Source organism: Neodiprion lecontei, chromosome 4, assembly GCF_021901455.1.
Source record: "Neodiprion lecontei isolate iyNeoLeco1 chromosome 4, iyNeoLeco1.1, whole genome shotgun sequence".
In the NCBI taxonomy this organism is placed as follows: domain Eukaryota; kingdom Metazoa; phylum Arthropoda; class Insecta; order Hymenoptera; family Diprionidae; genus Neodiprion; species Neodiprion lecontei.
Window position 1 is genome coordinate 22,150,998 of NC_060263.1, and position 17,826 is coordinate 22,168,823.

Sequence of the window (17,826 nt, forward strand, 5' to 3'; positions counted from 1 at the left end):
ACATTATAAGCCGATCAGTCGTACACTGATAGTACGTGTAAAGAGAACACATTTTATGCGACTCTTTCTATTTTGCGAACTTCGTTTTTCTCTACAAGCGAACTAGAAGTACCAAAGAATATTAATCTTTATAATCATGACAAGAAAATTTTTTTGTAACGTCGAGCTGCAGAACAAATAATTTTCTTGAAGTTTTTCAGCGCAAATTATATTTTGTAAAAAAAGTTAGATATGAGTTCCATATACGAATATTATCAAATCATAGAAACATTCACAATAATAAACTTTTTACAAAAATCAAAAATTTCATCTCCTTACCGGATACACTGTATAGAAAAATCAATGGAGTAATAATATAGCTCGGTAAGAAATCCCCCATAAAAATGATTACTTTTTCCGATATCTGACACTATTACGGATAAAAAAAAAAAAAAATTATTTTCTCTTACATAAGCGATGGAAATTAAAGTAAAATCACTAATACTTCACCTTTGTAGAATACCATGCACTAGGTTAAATGGTCAACAAATATCGTGTCGTACCTGCTGCAGGACGTAAGTACGCACGCCTCTGCGAATAGATACAAGCACTCATAATATTCTCAATGCCTGCATGGAGGAAGTATTCCAGGTTAAAAAGATTGGCAAAACTTAAACGCACTACCTAGCTGGAAGCAAATTGATCACGGAACGATTTAAACTACACCGGGGAACGATATAGGACGGAGAGAATTTATACCCGCGTACGTCACGAATCGCTCTTGCCAGTCTACTATGTGACAACGGAGAGTGGAAGTTGGCCAGAAGGGCCGTGGTTGTGTTATCCATTGGTGGACGACGATCCGACTGACGGCAATGCTCATCAAGGAAACCTCGTTGAGGTAGGCCAAAACCGACCGACACTTTGCTGTCGCAGTATTCAAGTTATTGTAAAATCCGTAAATCACTCAAAGGACTAATTACATCTTAACAATCGTCTCGCGAGGTAAAAAGATCGTGAAAAAATCTGCGTTGTTCTTCCACGCTTCTCCATCCATCGCCCTCCAACGTACAATTGCAAGTACAAATTAAAAATCAGCAAAAAAATCGCAGCAATATCTTGCAAATATTATAATGTATCTACAAGAGTGTTTCCATTAGATAGAAATTTTGTTTTCCTTCCTTTGCTGGTGCTGGGTTTAAGCTTTAGGTTTTTTTTGCGCAATAAATCCCTCGAGTATTCAAATTAGCCTTCTTTAACGCCACGGTGACAAGAAAACAGGTATTAGACAAATCAGAACTTTTTGTACCTTTTTTCAAAATTTCGGACTGAAATCAATCTTCCAAGGTTCTCCTTCCGGGGGAAACAAACACTTAATTGTTTATATTAAAATGAAGCCAGTTCAACTGTCAAATCGAACTACACGATTATTTTTGAAAACTTGATAAAGAAACTGGAATACAATATACTGTTTACAGGTCATTTAATTGGGAATTAATCAATTGGCAAAAGGCATCTCTTAGAATTGAGATTTTTAATTCGGCAGAAACTGTAAACGTTTAGACCTTGATCCAGAAGTAAAAAAAAAGTAAAAATATTGCCCTTATTCAAAATAGTCTAATATAACTATATTCACAATCATCGTACACAGTCGATGCTTAATAATACATATCATCGAGATCTTAGAAATTTTTCGAAAAATGATGTACGTTATTTGCAAAATATTTTTACTGATCAATGGATATAAAGTGCGTGCTAAATTCAACTTCGCTGATTTGACGAACGTATCGGTTATTGCAGTGACATAAATTTCTCTTGTTAGAATCAATAAATTTTTCTATAAAAAAAAAAAAAATGTATTTCAACATCGTGTGCTGAAATCATCACTCTGAACGTGCCTAGGTGATGATCGGGGATTGAAACGTCATTAAAATGGGTTTGAGAAGTGCTCGGAAAGCATCTCATGACGTCTGGACTCGGATGTAAATAAAATAGCGCGTCTCCTCGCAATTTGCGCTTCATTCATACAGCTTCGCCGACTAGGACTCGTGGATGTACGATGACGATGAGTGAGACGGCCTTTTCGCCCTTCCATGCCCCCCGATACAAGCCTCGAAACTTAACACGACAATTGGCGAGCTGATTGCCTCTAGCCGTTTTTGGCTTATTCTCATCAACTCGCCCATTATCCATTATCGAGAATAATTTGCAAAAATCGAGCTTGGAACAGTGCCCGCTACTTTTCGAATTAACCCGGGCAATCAGGATGGTTGTGCTTTTCTCAAAGCCTTCGACTTTATCAATTTGAGTGAGAAATATTTTACCGATACTCAATTGTACGGTTCAATTCTACGTGAGGCCCATTTGTTAACATTGTAATAGTTGAAGCTAGATAGTCAATTCGTATTTATAAGTATACAGAAAAGCACGAGACAACTAGCCATTTGATTGTTTCTCGGGATTTGAATAAACGACATTTTAATCCCGAACACGATTCTTGGAAAAGGTTGACATCATTATTTTAAGTTGAAAAAACAATTAACTAAAAGAATTTTGCACAAGTTTTTGTACTTGGCGTAACTTTTCGTTTCGGTTTTTTTTTTTTTTTTTGCGTATTCCGAACAAAATTTGGCATTTATGGATAAACGAAACGAGAGTAACACATTATCAAACATTATGAAACAGTTGAATAAATGCTGTACAGGAAGAACGTTATTGGCATTCGGCTACTTGCTTTTATTCGAGTTTTGGAACGTGAAAAAAAATGTACAAATCATGTTTCAAGTAACAAAACTCGGATGCTTCGCAAAGTTATCAATAACCCGAACAAACTTTTTGCTTGTTTTCGAATTGATCATTCCGACTTTAAAGCTCAAAGACAAATTATCCAAAGTCCCATTAAACCGTACAGAAAATTGTCAGATTTTACTTGCATTTCCCCACAAAAGGTTGCGTACTTCCGTGAAAAACCTGGTTAAATATTAACGACTCCCTTCCGAACGAGATGGAAAAAAAGTTAAAGTAAGTAGAAAAAGAGCCAACATGACTGAACCACTTCTATGAATATTATAAATCACATCATTCCCCGGAAGCTTTGGTCAAACAATGTGAAACCCTGGTGGAGAAAAAAATTGTTTGCCTTCGAGTCGGTGGTAAAGGGCGCAGAGCAAGGCAAGGGGCGAGATTGAAGGGAAAGAGGAGAAGGTGCCGCGCCCTCTAAAGGACACAAGGACCTGCAGGGACGAGACGTTCCTGCGCGCAAGGGTGAACAATGGTTCTCTCCAAGTGCCACTCGGCCCTCTACGCCTGTCTCGTGTCTCTGGACCTGGAACAATATTGCACGCGACGTAGGTGCGTGCGTACGTGCAGAGGATCTACCTCTAGGCGGGATGAAGATGAAGCGAAGGCAAACGCTACACGTGATTATTTTGGAAAGCTCGACTTGCGTCGAGGTTCTCGACTAGGTAGCCAGGGATCAAGCCCACTTCGTAACTCGGCGTTCCCCTCTAGGCAGCTGATTGTGCGGACCGGATCCCCTCGCATCTGAGCCTACATTACACAAATAACACCCACATGTAGATAACTCTTCATAAATTGTACATGTGGCATTGGGACATTGTGCACGGGGGAGTCGCTGCAGGCGCTGAGATTCCGACGAATCTTCGAGAAATTCGGTCTGACACTTTTGATATAAAGTTGGGAAAAGGATGGACAACCTTGTGAATAAGCTTCGATAACGTTATTTGCGATAATGGTGGCTAACCTGTTTGAAACATCGTCCGTAATACGTGACAAAAATGAAGCTGTGAAAATTTGAAAGAGAAACGAAGAAAAGGTTTTATAATTGGATCACTCAAAATGAATAAACTGTATGAAACGGTTTTCTTTTTTGTGTAATTCTAGTGTTTTTCGATTTATTTTCGACTAAAAAAATTACAACTTGTTTTCGTTGAATTAGGTTTTCCGATTAGTTATTTTCAGAGTGGGTGCAAATAAATTTCTGTAAGCACGGTACAACATCGATTAAATTTGCGCAATATAATTATAAGATAACGTAAAGTTTCTTGGATTTTTTAAAAATAATTTGCGAATACTAGTCCGTGAACAAAATGATTCCAAAACAATTTGGTCTAATTCTAAAACCTTGTCCTAAATTATTATAGTTATTCGAATTTGAAGAAATTCATTTTTGTATATATTAGGAGTATTATTTTACTCCTGTTAACAATCATCCGTTCTAATAACATTGCTGGAGATCCTCTGAATGGTTTCCAAAGGTTGAATCCACCAGACAAATATTGTAAAAACAATGTTTTCCCTAAACCTCAATTGCCGGTCTTGATTTAGCTATGATAATTTTCATTAGAAAAATAGTTTCTTGATATCAAATTTTCGATGAATATCTTTATATTTCCGCGCTTTGTTATATTCTTGTTACTAGTTTTAAAATATTGCCTCGATTCAATTGATTTTCGATTTTATTCAAGTTAGATTTTTTTTCCAGCTACTGTTTTTGAATTATTACGCGAATTTCTTTCATGATTTAGAGTCGCTTTCTTTTATAACTCACATTACCGATAATTATATTAAAATATGTCGAGTATAATTGTATAACTGCCAATTATTTTGATAACAATAGGTCAAACCACGATAAAAGAGATTCACTCTTCCAATGTTGATTGAAAGTATGATTGGAGATTAGTTGGTAATTTCGTGGAGTACACTGTATTATGTACGACGATAAATAATTTAATCGCCTTCTAGACAATCGATAACAACGACATCAAAAGATTCTACCAAACAACTAAGGACACAAAACTCTCGAAATTAAACGTGTTTGGAAGTAAAGTAGCACTTGCACATTTTTCCGTATAGTGTTTCTGTGATAGAATAATGTTCAACGTAGTTTTCAAAATCAGAAATTTTTCATTACACGAATTCTAAACATCATTAGTACCTCAAATTAGTTCTAATTTGGTTTACTGTTTTCTCCAAAGAATATCAAACACGTATAAGAATTTTAAAACCGTAGACAAACAAGTAACATAATGATTATACAGAGAACTATTGTAATAATAGTTTGTTTAGAAAATTTAAATGTAGGTCTGTTAGTAAAGAATAGGTGCAACTCATTTGACGATCCTATGATTACGAATTATCTATCCATATTTGTGGAATAAATTTAAACTCATCGAAGCTCTTGAATTGCTTGTTCTAAAAAATATCGTCATCTCTGAACTATTATTCACAACATGAAAATTGAATACATGTGAGTATTAAAATTTTTAAGGTTTTTTCTATCTAGAGTGCTCATTTTTTCAATTTATTACTTCAGTTGGGGCGAAACTTTGCTGATCGTAAGTCTATTGATTCGTCTACTAGCGCTCATGTTTCTCGAACTTGATTAACATGCATCGTCGAAAATGTCGGAGATAACGATCACCTATAAATATTGAGTAAATCATAGATATCCAGGCTTGACACTTGACGCTCACAAATCAATCAGAACTCTAGTAGGTCTCTTCCTGTAGCCGTTTGTCAGTGAGGTTTCAGTGTGTAAGTTGGTCTGCAGATGATTTTAAATTGAACCTGGTACTAGCCTATTAAAGCCAGATCGGATAGTTGGAAGTTAATGACTAAGCAAGTACTTGTTTCCATCATCCACCCATTATCCTTTCATCCACTGTTAGAATCGAATGACTCAAGCCGGAATTGTGAAAATGTACTTTGATTCTTAGCAACAGTAAAAAGTTTCGTACAGCAATGTAATTAAACAGTGGTAAAGCACTATGGTGCTGTGACAGGGACACATGATTTCAATAAGATTACCGTAATAACATTTCATAAAATTAGTTGAAAAAGTAAAAAATACATGTTAATTTGATTCTTTAAATATCATTTGTTTTTGACGACAGCATATCACTGAGACAGATGATTATTTGAGTAGGCCAATTTTTTTTTTTTGTGATAAAAAATATCCTAATCGCGGGTGGCGAAACAATTATCTCGTTCCTTCGAAATTTGTAATTGTGAATGAAATATGGATTTGAATCAAACACGTTATTAAATTCCCGTAAATGATTTATTCTAGTAATTTTGTGGAAAAAATGCTAGGGTATTATCGATATATAATAAAAATATTATCGTTAGATCCATTCCAGCATTTATATAAATATATTTGAAAAAAAACGCTTTGGGATATAGTTTTGCTTTGATCAAAGTAAGTCAAGAAAGATTTTTGAATCGAAACTGAGATTCAAATTTAAAACCCTTTTAATTTGAGCGAGAATTATTATCCGTGTATATTTATGTTGTCGAAGAAAATTATACCCAGAAAAATAGCAATTAATAACAAATTGTACGACTTTCAAACTGAACCAAATAGTACGTTTTTGTTTCGTGGTTATGTCTTTTTCCAGGATTCAATCCTTTTTTATTGAAGGAAAAAAAACAAGCCGTACCTACTGCACAGCATTCTCGCCTTTCCGTGGATCGTGTTAAATGCTAATGAAACGAGTACCGTTGTGTTTGATTAATAGTGCCAATTGGGCATTGTACACTAAACATGAACACCGTGCTCGTTTGGGTAAAATAGGAAGTACAATGGACAAGTGTTAATTTGGAAAGTATCCATTTCGGAACACCTCGTTGACTTTAACGACCTGGATTGCAAGCTAACATTGAATATTTTTTTATTATGCCGTCACCAAAATAAAAGCTGACAAGATCACTACATAATTGTCAATGCCCTGTTGCAATTTAGTATAGCATAGCGTGTTACGATACATAAAAATTGAATGTGAAATATCCAAGTGAGATGAAAGCAAGTTTTAATCAGAAAATTAATTTAACGAGTAAAATCAATTAAAAGTCTGCTACTGAACTGCCTTCGGCGTTTTCTTCGTCTGAAAATTATCGCTCACACGAGTCGACGCGCGATGTGCGAAACAATATGGAACGAAGGTTGAAAAAAATAATTAAGCAAATGGATGTTTCACGAAATTGAAGTCACTCTGGGCTGACTGCTTCCATGTAGTAGCTTCATAAAATGTCTCCCCCTAATGAGGATAATGCGAAAGGGAAGAAACGAAGAGCTGAGTCGCGATACTGTTTATCCAAACAAAGGTGAGCCTTGTCAGACGCGTGTATCGTTGCCTCAGGAACACGCGAGCTGTTTCCTTAATTCTGACGATCAGTTTTCGCAATATTGCGAATTAGTTGAACAGCATTTTCCGGGTGTTGTGTCGTAAACGGCAACGATCCGACCCTCACGGCATGGCAGTGGCTATCGATTACTTCAAATTAAACTTCAAACGCTTCGCGGTTTGCTTAAATGGAGTTTCACTCGTTCGCCTGTATTTATAACGTGGTTTTAGTACAATATAGTTGTGTAGAACAATCCCCCGAAATTAGGGAGAACATTATAGCAAAGCGTGACAAATCCCCTACGGAGATATCCGAAGAGCTTAGTTTACGGCCAAGTGTCCACCGAGTAAGAACTACCTTGGAAAACGGTTCTCGAGTTAACAGAGACGATCCCTTGTAACGACACTTCGGTTTAAGTGCACTACGGTGAAATTGTGGTAATGAAACGGCGTAGAAAAATCGAGTAAGCAACAAAAGTTATTTCTGTTATCCTTGTTTCGCTCTTTATTTTTTTTTTTTTTTTTTTAACACCGATTCACATCTTTTCATGTTTTTTTAATTTCTAACTCAAGAGGAAACTAACTCCATTAGAACAAAAAAAAAAATTTTTTCTTCAATATACCAAAAACTTTTATCGCGAGAATCCTGAACGAGAGGTTGTTCTAAATGTTTCCTGGTTTATTGTTAATATGAAAAGAATCAGTTCGGTATGAATAATTGTAAAAGAAGTGCTATTTTTGGAACATTAGGTTTATTTTGAAGAACCGCATGTCCTACCAATTTTATTTGGAAACAGCTCTGATTCATCGTGATTGCTAAAAAATTTGTAACTACCGCTGATTCAGAATTGAATTGACAACTGATGAGACAAGAAAATTTGTTTCAGCCAATTCATAGAAGGTACAAAACTGCTATTACAAAAAAAAACTATCTCACAAATTTTCATCAGACCAACTGCGATTTACAGAGCTTAAGAAATACTAAAAACGTGACATTCAGTTTTTTCAAAAATTGTAATTATGAAGCGAAATGCCCCTACACATCTTTACACCATTTATATGCTATTGTGATCTACTTTTGTTGTTTGTCTTATTTATTCTCAGACGTATATTTTTTATGATTTAATACCAAAATTATTCAAATAAGATTTAATTTATTTGTAACAGTTTTTCCGATACTTCTAAAAATCATTGATATTCATGTTTTTAGAGTGTATAGCATTATTTTAATTGATTTTCATTGTATAATGTTGGAGCTTATATTTGCAGGTGAATCCCACAAAAATGTTATTCCAAGTGCGGCACATTAACAGAATAGGGTAATAAAAAAGATAGTCAGCGTTCTAAACACTCTCAAAATCTGAATCTCAGTGGTATAGTAAAGTGTGGGAAGAATTGTTTCTACAAAGATTAGCGGAGGAATTTTTTGGCAAAAATCAATGAAACGTTATTAAATTGATTTTGGTTTTGAACTATTCAAAATCGTAAATATACAAATAAACTAGGAAGAACCCAAAAAAAAAATAGCGAATTAACACCAATTATTAGTGTATAGATGTGTAGAGATATCTCATCCCTCAGATTTGATTTTTTCAAAAAAAAACTGATAAGCACGTGTTCAGCATGTTTTTCGCTCTTCAAATTACAATTGATCCGATGAAAACTTATGAAAATCATTGAAACATACATGTGATAATAAGACCAAATGTATTTTTTCATTATTCATAACAAAGATCGCGCTATATTTGAATACATTTGATTTCTTCAACTGCAAATGTATGAAATTTGAGTAACAAGAACTCCTTTACCTCCTTTAAACATTTAATGTCCCCAGTTTGACCCACTACAAACTTTTTTTCACCCATAAAAAATACGTAGGTATCTCTTAGATTTTTATGAAGACAAGCGTATTAAATAATTAACAAAATCGTCGGCGGCCACCAGAAGACCTTTCTTTTTAGGATATAAAAAAACGAAACAATGAATTCAATTCAATTTGTTCAAAGTTTGATAGTGTGAAATTCTCTGTCCATCCAGCTGGCCCGGACTTCCTGCGGCTTTGCCGTCGCCCGCGTCTCCGTCAGCAGTGATCGTCTCCCCGGAGACCCTGTCACGTCACAGCAGTAGCTCACCTTCCCGAGTTCATCGGCCACAACAATTCGCCCTGGCCATCCCCTGTCCCAGAGAACCCATTGCTGCTGTTTGTTACCCGGGCCCGGCTTACCTAGAAGTCAGTGATGACAAAAATTGGAAGCACCTCGGCGCGTGAGTAAAACATATTTTACGTGTGTGATTGTCGAGCGGATTTAGGTGCTCCGAATTCCGTTTGTTTCTAGGTGTTACTCCTCTAGGTATACGTAGAGTACAAAAGACTGTCTCAAGTTTGGTCAAAACTGTAAAAGAATTTTATTTCGACTTATGCATTTCACAGTTAATACTGCGATGAATAACAGCAAATGCGACGGAATGATACTTCTAATATGCACCATGATAATCTAGCCTAACGAACGTTAGAATGAAGCTTAATCCTACTTCAGTTGACCGTGACCACTTACAGTTTGCGAGAACTATTATTAATGTTTCACTTGCCATGAGTAAGCATGGGATTTTCGAAATCCATATTGTAAATTATAAATTTGTTTCCATGACTCGTTGATCCCAATACGTGTCAAGTTCGACTCATCGCGTAATCCGTAATGATAAGATTCCATGGTCAGAGCCTGAATTCCAGTGGATGTGTGCGTTTGATGATCTTGTTTATGATGTCACAGCGATGCTTTGGCGACCACCTTGAGTGCGCTCTACGGGAAGCTGCTTGTGGTTATGGGTATTGCCTTTCCTATGGCGGAGGTGATCTCCACCTACATTCCGCCATCTTTTTACGAAGCTTTCTACCTTTACCTATACTTCGGCAGTATGGTCTTCTTGCTGTACATGTACGCCATGTTGTTGAGGGACAATAAACCAAAACCAAGTGCGTACGGAATCCCCTGCAAATAATCATAATTTTCCAAACGTGTCCAGAAGAGAAATTTTTCCAAGTTCCATAATTCTTTATCAATACAGAAAAACAGCAGAAGGACGACTGCGATTTGGATAGCTCACAATCTTCAAGTGGCGCTGGAGGAGGCTGTGATATACAGGACACGGGATGTCCTCACGTGGCGGTTGTTAAGCCAAGCCAACACTACGGTAGCTTTTACTTGAGGATGGGTGCCGTGGCTTTTGGTATAGGGTCCATGATTTATTCCGGGTTAGAGTTTGGCCAGTACTTTGAACTTGAGAGAGACACCAAGTGCCACAACATTATGCTGGCCTTGACTCCTGCCACTAGGATGGCGTTCATCTTCATCCAAATGTACTTCATCTTTCTCAACAACGAGGTAAGCGACCATCCAACCCATTCAACATCCAAAGTGGAGAAAATTGGATTTACGATGTACATTCATCATCTTTGGTCATGCGAATAACCTCAACCTATCCGCTAAATCATATCATCAATCGATATATTTTAGAAATCCATACTTTCCTTCAACGCGAGATGTTCCAATAAATGGAATACTCTTAATTGAGAACACTGAGTATGAACCCCACAATTATTAGGTCTGCCTGGTCATAAAAAATGGCATAATCAAGCTCGCAAAACATAAACTAACATCGTTCCTGTTTCGGATAGTAATTTAAAGACCATACCGACGTGCCTGTATCGATTTCCCGAACCGTAGAATCGTGCTTGAAATAACGTAGTTTCGAGTAACTTTTTCGACCCCTGCGCGTAACGGTTCCTGGCGATGAAAATTGGGGTCTGCAGAGAGGATTATTAACGACTACGAAGGGATGAAAGTGGCGGACACTCTATCGCGAAGGGTAAAAGTAGAGGGAACTCCGGAAGCGGATGTTGCTCGGTGTTCTGCTGGAAGAGATAATTTGTGGTGGGGTCCACGCGTCGCAGGGATGAGGAAAACGGCAGGAATTAATGAGACAGAATGAATCGGTTGACGAATTTTACACAGATTCGTGCATCTGCGTGCACAACTCGTACAGAATTTTGTGGTTCTTCGATTGTAATCGGATAATCCTCCTCATTTTTCAATCGCAAATATTTAGAATTTTCACCATCACCGCAGGGCTGAAACGAATTCGTTGCACTCGCGAGAGATTGAGAAACCTTTCCCCGCATGCTTGTTGTTACCAATGCATAATAATACGACGACCCGAATGTCTGGGGCTTCTAGCAAATGAAGGTCTACCGACACCGCATCGTCGCCCGATTCGGTCTCATGCATATGATTGGCACGAATCTTTCGGTCTGGCTTAACGTACTGGTTCAAGAGACAAAACATGAGATCCTTACATTTTACGACCCGGAAAACAATTCGCTTCGAATATCGCACCGACTTGGTAAGCACTCTCAGAGTTGCCTACTCATTGTAGACAATGGTCCTTCATGAGATATGAAAAAAGTGAGTTTTGTAGCCTTTCCGTATCCGCATTGCATAACTTTAATTCGGGCTTATCTGTAGGTAGCAAAGGCGGTCTTCATCATTCCGGCTATAATCATGGACACGGCCACGGTAGACATCACCAAGACCTCCACGCAAACGAACACACGAGAATTCCGCGAGGACTGAAAGGTCCTCACCACATGTTCGAGTGCAGGCGTACCAATATTATGGGATCCCTGGTGCAGGACGCTAGTCCCTTTTTATTCCCCTGCACCATAGAGTACAGCCTTATTTGCGCGGCTATTTTATACGTCATGTGGAAAAACATATCAAAAGCTGGTATTACGCAGCCCACAACTCCTCCTGGATCTCGACACCACGCACAGCACGCTTATAGGTACATCCTTCATCAAATTAATCGTAACATTCATAGCTGTTATATAGGAATTGTACTGCCATGAAAGAAAACAGCTCGCTACTTAATCTGCAGACTTTTCCGATCGAGGATGCATTCGGTGTACAGTCCAGTCAAAACAATAAGCAGGGGAAAAATTATAAAATGAAAACTGAACAGGTGCAACTGCGGCATCAAGTTGAATTACATTGAAAAAAAATCGTCTTCGCAATATGCAGATGCGAAAAAGAATGGACTAAGCTATCAACAACTTTTTCTATCATTTGGTTTAGCGGGATCGTCAAGAAATCACTTAACCTTAAACTTAACATGTAAAATAATTAGGTACAGATTTTACGTACTAATTGTAAGTCAACGCTTTATTTCAAAATATATCATTATTATCAGAAGTCTGTTTTAAGCGATCTAAGTAAAGTTCCTTTATGGTTCAGCAGAGTGTTTAACCGTCGAACTATCTTCTTGCAGAAGGTCACCCCATCACTACAGCGTGGATTGTGCCGGAGCACACAAGGGTCTCTTCGTTGGTATCCTGATACTCGTACTGACGATCATCTCGCTGATCCTATTCTTCGTTCTAATATCACGGCCCGAACTTGTGAGTCTTGCCGTGACGGAAGTGAACGTCTGCGAGTTGACCCTCTACGGGATGTCGACGATGGCCACTTTGGTCGGGATGTTTCAAATGCGGAAGCTGCGCTACGACGGAGGGCGAAACCTCGAATTGGACAACATCCTGCTCGTTGCGGCTCAAACGGGGATGTTTATTTACTCGACGTTCACCATAATCGGGGGTCACTTTACCATCGAAAAGCACACGGTGTTGGTCCTGATCACAGCGCTGGCGAGCGTCGTCCAGACTACGTGCCAGACCATCTTCATCCTTGACGCCTCGAGGCGATCGGTCGCAACTCCGGGCCAGATACGGCGGAAACCGGGCCGAGAAATCGTTACTTTTCTCCTGGTAACAAACCTCGCGATGTGGGCGATAAACACCCTGGAAAAATCCCGTGCCGAGTCCCATCCTGTTCAGCTCAATTTCTACGGTTTGTGGGCCTGGACCATCATCACTCACGTCTCTATGCCGCTGGCTATCTTTTATCGATTCCACAGTACCGTATGCCTCTGCGAGGTGTGGAAAAGGGCTTACAAAGTGAAGCCGACTTACATGTGACCTAGGGACACTCAGGGTGCTGCAAGCACGTTCGCCAAGCGCCCTAAAAATCTCCCCATCAATCTCGACGCCATTGCTGAAAACGATGCGGCGTATTTTATCTAAGAGCCGAATGCCGGAGTTCCCTGTAGTTGAGAAGGAACCCTTTAACGAGTCTAGACTTCTCTCGAAAAATTGCACTACTTGTTTCTTTGGTTTTTACTGTTGTGTGTTATGTCGTTCGTTTCGACGTACCCACGTGACTCACCAGTTGACAACCGAAATGCGGCACCAATCTACACCGTTAAATGATTCCTGTTTTTCACCGCGTTCGTAAGCGAATGCACCACACATGAGTCCTGAATAATGTTACGACAAAACTTTTTAATCCAAACACACAGAATGTACCCGTTCGATTATACCATCCAAAAATTCTACCGTGAACTTCCGTCTTCCATTGTGGTACAAACTAAAAAACCTTCACAATCTTTAAAATAATAATTCAAAAATATTGCACAAATATGCCAGCCTATTGAAAGCCAGAAATTATAATCGTTTAATACAAATATCGTGCTATATATACATAGGCATAACTGATCCAATTTTCCCGTTCGCGTTATGTTTATCATTATCATGTGAAAACGGCACTTGGTGTCATTGGACAATAAAAGGTATTCATCTTAAAATCACCAACAATTATTCGAATTCAGTTTCAATCATACTCATGCAACTCTTGAGTATACCTTGTCCCGGAGACGTGTACAATGTTCTGGTAGTCTGCAGAGGTAGATAGACTAGTTTTCGAAGCACGGGCCGAACGAAACGTAAAATTTGTTCACGTCAACTTTTTGAATCCACATGTAAAAATTGAAATAGGCGAAGGGAATAAAAATTACAAGTAAAGTAACCATAGTACAATAGTCCGTAATCATTCATATCATATACAATATACGATGTAGTACCTACCTTGTAATCAAAATTCGTATCACTGTCCGCGAAGGGGATCAACTTGAGATATAAATAAAATGAAATGAATTTAAATTTTATGAATGAATAATACTCAAATTTTATGCTCAAATAAAACATATGTTAGAGACACAACGCTATTATATATATAGAGAGAGAGATTTGCCGTTAGCTACACATGTAAGTGTCTCCTTACGCGTTCTTGCGTAAAAAATAATAGTATTATATACCGATAAACAATAGTTTAAGAATTTAAGTAAGGACAATAGAAATAATATATCTATACTAGCTTAGCGACGGTTGCAATGAATTATGTGTAATAGGAGTTATCCGTTTGATTTCAGTCACACTTTAAAGAGTCACGGTACCGCCAAACCATCGTAATCTAGAAACACTTGTTTCAATTTAGCTATTTATTTAAACAAAAATTCATAGTTCCAAGTACCTACATTTAGGATACGAATTTGAAGAATAAAACGGAACTACTCGGAATTGATGGTAATTTCATTGGGAAAAAGTATAGGTGTCAAATTAAAAAAAGAAACGACTATTTATCATCATCATTATTATTAAAAATATTATCATCATCATTTTTCCTATTTTCGTTTATTCGGATATTTTCGTTTTTCAAATAAGTCTTTGTTCGTGACATATTTTAAGTTGGGAATTTTTGAGAAACCGCAACTTTAAAAATTTGGAAAGTACAGAACTCCGGGTAGAGGCTTCTGTTTATTGAAACCGCAGTAGAATATCGTGTAATGATTTTTCAACCAATTGACTCCAAAACGCGGCTGATTTCGAATGGATTACCCTAATAACGAACGTACGATAAAATTGATACCGGTCAATAGATCCGTGGCAACGTTCATACATATATAAAATGTAAAATATCTCATTGATAATAAGCTTAAGATTTTTGTAAATACGGCGAGAACAGAAGAAAGGAATAAGAAACTCTAAATGTTTAGAATAGTCGTGTCGACCATGTTTCTATATCTACGATATGTTACGATACGTTAATATTGTGTTGTTCTATTATAATATTTATTGTATTATTATTACACGATCCATACCATATAGCTGTATTCTACCTCTGCGCAATCATATCGCACTGTATTTGGAAAGCCTCGCATACCGTGTCAATGATTGGAATCAAATTGACCGTGTACACTGTTGGTAGACGTTTCTTTTTTGACTTGTCTTTATTCTATACTTAGAGCGTCTGTCGCAGCCTTCGGATAGGCTTAAAAGTATTTGAAAACACAGTTTGCTGTACTGTGTAAAAGTTAATCCAGACAGCGCTATAATATATAGAGCAAGAATCGTAGATAGACGTACAAGGTGTTCGACGTAGGTGGTCATACCATTCTTTTTTTTTTTTTTTTTTTTTTAATCAGAGAGGCAATTTCGCAGTTCCTCATGATCAGATGAAACATCGTTAACTGTACATGGCAACTGATTTCTAAAGTCACTATCCGTAGAATTATTTCGATGGTAAACTCACTTGTGGTCTCCCTAACAAAAAAAAAAAAATTAAACATGTCTGGGTTTGTCCGTTTCGAAAGAAGTACACCTATTAATGGATACTTTGATTTTTCAAACATCTTGACGCAGTGCATTGTTAAGTGAAAAAAAATGTCGCAGGAAAGGAATATTTTTTGTTTGTGTGGAATGTTGCATTGTATTTTATTTCTTCTATTATTCTGGTTCTCGGTAACATGTTCCTGCGGTTTCGAGAGGTAAATAATGTTCGGGGAGCTTAAAGTGTTGAACAAATTATATTAAATTGCTTTTTTATTTCCTTTTTTTTTTTAAATAATATACAGCAATAATAATCAAAAATCATGAATGCTTGACGCAAGCCATATTATTTCTATTCGGTCAACAAACAGTCTAATTTATAATGAAAATTAGATTTTTTAAATATTCTTTTGGTTTTTGCAACCTCAGTTTCGTAACCACTAGCAACACCAGGACTATATTCGTGGAACAATCTGTACCTAGGAACGAATGCGATTAAGGGTCGATGATTAATTAATAGTGTCTGGCAACCTGGTAAACTCAAAAATTTTGAACAATCTTAACTTTTAACTCAAATCTAAAACAAAGATCCGTTTTCACGCTTTTAAAAAGGTCTATAAAAATGTCGAAAATGACTCAGAAGCTTTTTGATGCGCAGATAGAGCAATATACTGGCCGTCGAAATAAAAATTTTCACCAAGTTCGAACCCCTTAAAGAGAAAAAGTAAATACAAAATCAGTCATTTTTAAATGTAATCAATTATTTGTCCTCGGAAGTATTTTGATAACATCTTCACCACAACGTAACAGCTATTTTAAACACAGACTAAAAAAATGAAAAGTACCTGATAGTGTTGTAGGCATTATTAACAAAGTCTATTTATCAGTCAATAATGCCTCAAAAATAAACTGAATAGAAAAAAGAGTGTCAACTCAGATCTCTCCCTCACCATATCACAGTAAGCGATTACATCGAACTCTCCTTGTATAATTATGTACAAATAATTGAACAACTAATGAATGTACTAATAACATTAGAGGGTTAAAATCTGGTGGACAATCTTTTATTTTGATGACTAATCAAAGCAAAAACGCTTCTGGGACATTTTTGACCTGTAGACCGACCGTAGTAGCGTAGTTCGCATTTACGAGCATGCCAGTGGTCAATGATTTCAATCATAGCAAATATGATCTAGGTATAATATAATTTCACACTAACTAAAGAATACCAAGTTTTTTTAACATTAGATTTGATCTATGCACCGTACAACCTACGACGAAACTTCGTCGTCTATAATTGGAGAAAAACAATGTTCAAACGCTTTCAAATTTTCAATTACATCTCATTGAAATGAAATTTGTTCGGTAAGAAGGGCCCAAAAAAAAAAAAAATGTATTTCTTCGACAAGTTGACCACAAACCGCGTTTGATGCCGCAGCAGCAAAGCAAAGCTTTCGCTCGAAAAATCCGAAACCTTCAGGAAATTTTGAAATGCCAGATCACTATAAGTACCGTGAAATCAATCAAACAAATATATTTGAATTAAAGTACAAATTATGCCTCAATTACGATCTTTGAATTATATATACTTACAGCTTTGATCACGTTTTCCGATAAATTTTAATCGCTTTCATAATTGTAGTTATAAATTGAAAAATTATGAAGATGGGTATTATTCTTGCCGACAGTAACGATCGTCGCAAGAAATTTTACGCATAGATTAAAGACAAAAATGTATAACTACCTAACCTATTGCTATATAACTCTAGCCCTTACTTATTGTAAAGAAATAAGTGAATTAAGGGATTCCTAAAATACGGCACGATTAGACCCTCATTCGGCACGGATAACTACGTCGAATTCACGCCGCATGAATATAATATCGATCGCCATGAATTGTACGAATGACGAGTAATATCTCTATGCTATAATTTTCTATGTCACATACTGTAGTTCCTATGCGTACGCAATGTTTGTACTCTTATACTCTTTGTACACTATTTGTACCTTGCGACGCAATACACTCAGTCGTCCGCAATAACATCGTGATCGTATTCCAATACCCCATGTCTTTATAGCTGTGACTCGCCATTGTTATGCGGCTACTCGATGTAACTAGCAATAACATCTTAACAATCACCTGAAAAGAAGCACGCAAATAACGCAACGTTAAAATTGCGAACTAGCGTCAAAAGACGGGAGAAA

At 37.1% G+C, this 17,826-nt stretch overlaps 2 protein-coding genes across 5 annotated transcripts in view; one reads left to right on the forward strand and one right to left on the reverse strand.

Moving 5' to 3' along the window:
- LOC107226561 (proton channel OtopLc) overlaps positions 1-17,662 on the forward strand; it is a 28,043-nt gene extending 10,381 nt beyond the window's left edge. For 3 of the 4 annotated variants that reach the window (XM_046737785.1, XM_046737786.1, XM_046737787.1), the window contains exons 6-11: positions 9,162-9,389; positions 9,896-10,098; positions 10,191-10,507; positions 11,360-11,525; positions 11,648-11,966; positions 12,450-17,662. In XM_046737785.1, the coding sequence (XP_046593741.1) occupies positions 9,162-9,389; positions 9,896-10,098; positions 10,191-10,507; positions 11,360-11,525; positions 11,648-11,966; positions 12,450-13,155 (1,939 nt within the window). In that variant the 3' untranslated portion in view covers positions 13,156-17,662. Of the gene's footprint in view, positions 1-723; positions 881-9,161; positions 9,390-9,895; positions 10,099-10,190; positions 10,508-11,359; positions 11,526-11,647; positions 11,967-12,449 lie in introns of those variants that run through there. The other variant, XM_015667411.2, reaches the window with a different exon arrangement.
- Positions 1-17,826, reverse strand: part of LOC107219037 (mitochondrial amidoxime reducing component 2) — a 57,565-nt gene that overhangs the window by 26,995 nt on the left and 12,744 nt on the right. The window lies entirely within an intron of this gene.